This window comes from Zingiber officinale, chromosome 1B (genome assembly GCF_018446385.1).
Source record: "Zingiber officinale cultivar Zhangliang chromosome 1B, Zo_v1.1, whole genome shotgun sequence".
Lineage (NCBI taxonomy): Eukaryota > Viridiplantae > Streptophyta > Magnoliopsida > Zingiberales > Zingiberaceae > Zingiber > Zingiber officinale.
The window spans coordinates 167,724,020-167,730,915 of NC_055986.1; the positions used below are offsets into that span (position 1 = coordinate 167,724,020).

General features: G+C 39.1%; 2 protein-coding genes across 3 annotated transcripts; one reads left to right on the plus strand and one right to left on the minus strand.

Annotated features, from left to right (window-relative positions):
* Positions 1–75: 75 nt before the first annotated feature.
* LOC121989945 (cyclin-D2-1-like) lies at positions 76–2,689 on the minus strand. Its single transcript, XM_042544249.1, has 6 exons — positions 2,312–2,689; positions 2,124–2,210; positions 1,528–1,623; positions 1,226–1,427; positions 1,018–1,148; positions 76–936 (listed from the first exon to the last, which is right to left on the minus strand). Exons 1-6 carry the CDS (start codon positions 2,561–2,563, stop codon positions 775–777), a joined length of 930 nt encoding a protein of 309 aa, XP_042400183.1. The 5' UTR covers positions 2,564–2,689; the 3' UTR covers positions 76–774.
* A 1,398-nt stretch (positions 2,690–4,087) lies between these two features.
* LOC121989957 (tRNA (guanine-N(7)-)-methyltransferase-like) lies at positions 4,088–6,472 on the plus strand. 2 transcript variants are annotated; one of them, XM_042544260.1, is made up of 4 exons: positions 4,108–4,204; positions 4,281–4,360; positions 5,364–5,794; positions 5,873–6,472. In XM_042544260.1, exons 3-4 carry the CDS (start codon positions 5,477–5,479, stop codon positions 6,332–6,334), a joined length of 780 nt encoding a protein of 259 aa, XP_042400194.1. In that variant the 5' UTR covers positions 4,108–4,204; positions 4,281–4,360; positions 5,364–5,476; the 3' UTR covers positions 6,335–6,472. The 2 variants fall into 2 exon arrangements, with proteins under 2 accessions (XP_042400189.1, XP_042400194.1); XM_042544255.1 differs by lacking the exon at positions 4,281–4,360 and having other exon boundaries at positions 4,088–4,204.
* The last annotated feature ends 424 nt before the right edge of the window (positions 6,473–6,896 follow it).

Consider the following 6,896-nt stretch of genomic DNA (forward strand, 5'->3'; position numbering starts at 1 on the left):
TGCATCTAGCACTAGCATCACCAAACCTCACATGTAGATTCTTCAGCTCACTGAAATTACCAACTTCAATCTCCATTTGCATGAACAGTAAACAGAAGAGATGTAAACTTTTTATTGGTTTAGAATAACACAACATTCAGAAGGTCCCTAAGACCTTTGTACAAAGAAGATTAGCATAGCAGCCTTAACCATAGGCTGTGTAGCCTGAAGTATGATGAACAGACACCTTCCTCCAGGTTGATATGAACAATCACACAGGAAACAAATATCAGAGGCCAAGGAGAATACTGATCAGCCGGTCCAGCCGACCGTGACTCAGGCATCAATTTGACAGTTTGTAGTCTTGCTTGCCCATGAACAAGTTACCAGCACGAAGACCCACCAGCTGATGTCCTTCAGTCAAGAATCAATGCAGGCATTGGCATTGATTTTGGTAACACCCACAACCTACACAAACAAGACTGTCCTTCACACTTTTTTTTAAACCACAATGGCAGATCAGATCCCCCTCCCTTGAGGACCTGAAACACTTTGCTACTGTATCTTATGCATCAATAGCAAAGCCCCACAAATGAAAGAACTTCAAGAAAAAGAACAAAAAAATAGCACATTGTCACAGACCAGCCCCTCCCCCACTCTGAAAAATGATGAGGAATCTGCAAATCCCAAAAAGGAAGAAGAAGGAGAAAAAAAACCTACACCTTATAGCAACATTTGGCTGTTCTTCCTAAAACCCTTGAAGAAAAAGGAAAATTTTATTTGATTTTATCAGCTCTACTGCCCATTGTCCAACCTTGGGCAGTTGTTCAGTTTCCTTCTTTTGTTAGATGGAGAAGAGGCCCTTTGCTCACTGTCAATCAACGAGGCCACTTTTAGTTGTGAAAGTACCATATGTGGATCTTTGTCCAGTGATTGGTAGCAGTTCGTAATCCCTTCCTAGAGAAAGAAAATTGTGATACTAAACATTTTGTAATTAGATTGTATCCTTGGATCTCTTTCAACACACAAACTTCATACCTTGGTCAATCCTATGCACCAAGATGCTGCAGTTTCCGCGTTAATGGAACCCAGACCCTTAATCTCATCAGTTGCCCGGATTATAGCAGCTGCAGCAAGTGATGACGGGCAGTGACTCAGGAAACGTATATCTGTTACACCATATATTTCAGATTAGCCAGAACAATACATTGCCTTATCATACTCAATGAGATCACAACTACACGACCTTTCATCGTCGCGAGCGTAATTTCAGTGGCCCAGGCAATCAAATATCGCGTGTATTTTCCTACTGGATCGATCTTGTGTACAAAGAAATCAATGAAAGTGAAAGGCGTCACAGATCGGAGCCTCCAATTCAATGCAGTCAACACAAGAAGCTCCATTCTGAGAATGGTCCGAGGCTCAAAAATGAACTTTGCATCCTCAACCTACCCATATCAAAACAAAGTGTAGCAAATAGTCATCGATCAAACAAGCATTTACATAAATTTACTGCATGCCAATACACCATTGTTCAAATCTAATTACCTGCAAGTCTAATAAAGATGGAAGCAATGTCTCCTCCATCTTTGCTGCCAGAGAGAGGCATGCCACAGAGAGAAGTTGCAATGCCCATTCATTTTGCTGCACAAATAGAATGATCGTAGAATAATGACAGAGTTCCATGTCACTACTAGTAATACAGTTCTGAAACCTTGTTCATTATTTGTTGTTGTTGTTGTTGGATGATATGATTTTTATTCTCTTATCGTCTCTCCACTTCTCCCCTATTTTATTCATCTAATACAAAAGGGACCTTCCGTGTCTTATAAAGCAGCCCCCCTTGCCTAGTGGAAATGATCACTGTCATTCTATCAAAAAATCTTAGGAGTACAAAGATGGGGAAAAGGAACATAATGATCAAAATCAAAGTTTGTATATCTTGCATTCACCCCACGAGCATAAGGACACTCTCTATTTTTCTCTTGGAGAAATGGGGGAAAAACTATTTTGAACAAGCAAAATCCCCAAAGCACAAAGATAGTCACAGTTTAGTTCTTGGCTCACTCCTTCGAATCACGAGAACTGAAATCTGTTCTGTATTCAAACAAAACACAGAACTTGAATCGCAGAAATCAACTCACAGGCAGACGGTGAGAAGAGAGGAACCGATCCATGTAGTTCACGGAAAGATACGCCGTCAGCGGACGGAAATGGTAGTATGAGTGCACCTGGAAGAGAACAAGAAATATTCGTCAAAAGGGCGGTGACCGATCCAACGTGCGCTGAGACAAAGAGAGAGAGAGAGAGAGGAGGAAGGTAGAGAGCCAACCTTGAGGATCCAGGCGACGGCTTCTTGGCGAGCGGAGGAGTCGAGAGAGTTGGAGCGGAAGCGGTCGGGGTAGTCGCGGGCGGGGGAGTAGTCCGCGGCGGCTTCGATGAACCCGGCGATGGACTCGTCCGAGTAGTCTGGGAACGCGGAGTACGTCGGACACGCAGCGGCCTCGCCGCCGTTGTCGTCGGCGAGCTCGCTGGCGTCCTCGCTGCAGAGCAGGTCGCAGCAGGCGGCGTGGTCCAGCGGCATGGCCTCCTCATGGCTTCCTCACCATCATGATGGAGCACCGAAACCCCCCACAGAGATGGAGAAGAAGAAGAAGAAGTCCCTCAAGAGCAGAGAGCGGCGCCAACAACGAAGAAGAGGAAGAGGCGAGACGACGAACTGCAGGAGGACATTTTGTTTCTCGATATATACAGCAATATTGCAATTTGCACCCTCATAACTAACTATTTCAATTAACTCCAGAGGCCATTTTAATAGTTTTGAAACCTCGAGGGCTTTTCAAAATAAAGGTACCAGCAAAGTTTGGGAGTAAAGTGTAATTTATTAAAATACGAGAGTGAAATAAAAAAATAAATGGCCAAAGCGCTTTGTCAGTTTGCCCTGATGGCTGGCTGGCTGCATGGGGAAGTTGTGATGAAAAATATTATAGAAATATTTATTATTATTATTTTTACGACATTTATTTACCTTTGATTGATATTTTTTGATCTAAAGAACATTTGAGCCAAGTCAAACAAATGTGTTGATTGAGGATGCCAACTAGGTTTTTAAATGTTTGTCGGAAGAAGGTTGAAGTCTTGACTTCGATTGCAGCTTGCAAACCGGTAGACAGCATTCAATTGGTAATCAGCATGCATTCAACTCCTCCCTCCTGTGCCATGCAAACATGGATTCGATCCACTTCATTTGATCAGGAGTAAACAAGGTCCACCTCGTCGCGCTCTCGATGATCTCGTCCGTCGGTCCTAAATCGGCGGGTCGAGAGGTCGGTCCTCGCCGATAAAGCTTAGTCAAAGTGGACCCGCACTCACACACTTCACAATGTAGTGAGCTAGTAGTTAATCAATGTATCCATTTGGTATCTTTGTCTTCTTCCGAAGCACTCTTAGCAATAGAATAGGCCAACAAGTGATGGGCAAAATCTTGATGGATGCTTAGCCATGTGAAACTGAAACCGTGCTCTTTATTCTTCTCACCCGACCTTTTTTCGAGCCATAAGTAATTGCCTTGCGAAAGAACCCGGGAACCGACCGGTCCTATCGTGTGAATTGAAGACCGATACGGTTCGGTTGGCCTAATTTTTTTAAAAAATATTTATATTATTGTTGATTAAGTAGTTTCCTTTCAATTTTCAAAGAGTTCAGACTAAATGATTAAAAAAATTATTTAGAAGTGATCATGGTCAATATTAAAATAAACTAATTTCAGTTGGTAAAGAATTTAGAAATTTTTTAAATGATTTTAAGTTTGACTTTAGAATCAGTTTGTATTGGATTTGTTTAAAAAATTTATATTTTAAAATTTATTTAATTGCTTAATAAGCGAGCTTTATGAATATTTAGTAATTTATATTCATAAACTTATTGATTCAGTTAAATAAGCTATTTAATATTATTTATTTATATATTGAATTAAATATAAACAAAATCTGTGCATTGGTTGCGGAGGAAACATGGCGGTGAAACCCGCTGAGCCGGATCCGCTAATCATACTAAACCCGTAAATCGAATCTGAAATCCGATAACCCGCAATCCCCAAATCCGCTCTCTTCTAACCCTAGCCTCAGGAGATCGTTGTACGTTCTCGCTCCCGACGACGACAACGACGACGTGGGTTGCAGCGGCGAGGCATTGGAGAAGGTTCTGGAAACCGCATTATCAGGCGGTAATATATCGAACTAACCTTTCTCCTGCTTCTCTCGAGTTTTTCGTTACCTTTTTTTCCCCTGATCTCGGCGAAGAGCCTTCGTGTATCTTCGGCACCGGACTGCTGCGTCGTCTGGGGATTCCCAGCAACAGAGAGTCTTTATTAGATTTAGAGGTAGGATAGATAACTTTCCCTTGTTGATAAAAAAAAGTGTAGTAGAAAATATTGCTAATGTATTTTATTATCTAATAGATAGTTGAAATGTTGCGGTGTCGAAAAAAAAAAAACTTGATTTTTTTTTCCTCCATGCTTCTTGTCAAAATAATTACTTTTACTCGAAGTAATTCAAAATTGTGAGCACTACTATAATACTAGATACTGCTGAATTAGGAATTCCACTCTGTTTCAGTTTAAGAAAATTTAGTTTAGAACAATGTAGACTACAATTGTATTCTCTTAATGGTAATAATAAGCTATTGTCTGTACAAATTATTTGGTTAAAGATGTAATGAAAATAAGGTTACCAGTTAGGGCCAATTCAAATATGCCGACTTAGTTAATTTTGGTGGGATTGATTTCTTCATCCTTATTTAAGATAATAGTTTTCTCACTTCATTTCAGTTTGTTCACTTCATCCGATTTGCAAAAGGTAATATTGAAACTTTATATATGTCATTCATCTGTCAATAGCACCATGCAGTTGGCTTAATAACCACAAGTTCAATGGCCTGATAAGCATATAGTTAACCTTAAATAATGGGAATGATGTCGTATTGTCATCTGTGTTCAATTGACGGCAATTATCTAATGACCTTGAATTTAGTTGTAATCAATTACAAGTTTGTGAATTGTGATTCTTTGCTGTTACCCTATAAAAATGTATATCATCTCGTTCTCTCATCCTTTTATTTTTATTTTTTGCCTAATCCATCTTTCATGCATATCCTGATTTTCAATAGTTCTATTTTATCATGTTCTCTTCATTTTCTTGTGATATTTAGATCTATATTGGCTCATTTGGAGTGTTTGAATTTGTTTGATATCTTTATTTTTCATGCTGGTTGTAAGGTTATATTGATTCATTATCTCGGAATTTTTCATGCTATAGTGTATCTTATGTATCTTCCTAACTGTGTATGCTAAAAGAGTGTAAGGTAACTTCTTGTTGGTTTATCAGGTGTGCATCTAAGGGAGTACCTCAAATATCTTAAGAATGTCAATGAAGTTTTAAAAGACACAAGGAGTCATTGCTTCGATAACAACATAGAGTTAGCTTTTGAAACGGTTGAAATGGCAGGCCATGTCATTACCACACGTGTTAAAAGTCAATCAAGCCGCCTTCCCAGGAAGCGGTTCTATCGGGCACGAGCACATAGCAATCCTCTTAGTGACTCACACTTCCCAATACCCATAAGTCCCGCTGAGTTTGATTACTCACATCACTATCCTCACTTCTTCCCATCAAGCAGAGAACATCACAAAAATGAGAATGCACCTTTTCCCAGAGTAAAATTCGCTGATGTCGGTTGTGGTTTTGGTGGATTGCTTGTTGGCTTATCACCTCTCTTTCCAGATACTCTAATGCTAGGGATGGAACTTAGGGACAAGGTAAGAATCACTATTCCTTTCAGATTTATATTGATAATTAAGTGTGATTATTCTTTTAATATAATTTGTTATGTATAGGTATCTGAATATGTGAAAGAGCGGATCTTGGCATTGAGAGCTTCAACAAATCCTGGACAATACGAGAATATTTCTGTAGTTCGAACCAATTCCATGAAATACCTACCCAATTATTTTGAGAAAGCACAACTGTCAAAGATGTTCTTTCTATTTCCAGACCCCCATTTTAAGGAGAAGAATCATCGACGAAGAGTGATCAGCCTTCAACTTCTTGATGAATATGCTTATGCGCTCGAAGTAGGAGGTATCATATACACAATTACTGATGTCGAGGAACTTGGAGATTGGATGAGGTCTTGTTTGGATGATCACCCTCTATTCGAACAAGTTCCTGAGGAGGAACTTGAAACGGACCCGGTTGTTAAGTTGCTGACTTCTGCAACTGAAGAAGGTCAGAAGGTTGCTAGAAATGGAGGTCAAACTTTCCGAGCTGTATACAGGCGCATAAAAATCAATGAGTAACAGTTCGATTCTTTTAATTATTAGTTTGAAAACGAACATTTGTAAGAGCCCTCTGTTTTAATTCTGATAGTGCATCATACGCAATTTTGGATGACGCTGTACTAGAACTAATCAATAAGAATGCTTTGTTTGTGACAATGACAGTTCATTTGACTGTGTTTTGCTTGTTGTGCTGTTTTGCTTTACAAATTTGCCGAAATTTCACTATGGCAATTTGAATCCGCAGCATTTTATATCTGACCGAATGGATGCGTTTATGAAGGATCAATTGATATCCGATCCGAATATATATATATATATATATATATATATATATATATATATATATACGTTTATGAAGGATCAATTGATATCCGATCCGAATATATATATATATATATATATATATATATATATATAATAGATTTTTTTTCTTAAAATTTATTAATTATTTTTGTTGTGGTTAGGTGTTGATTATATAAATATCTAATTTTTTTTAATTATTTTGTCCGATCTTGTTCGTGCGCTGAGTCGATGAAAATTGGGGGCGTGGCGCTCTCTGCTGCCCCCGGGTGATCTCCGT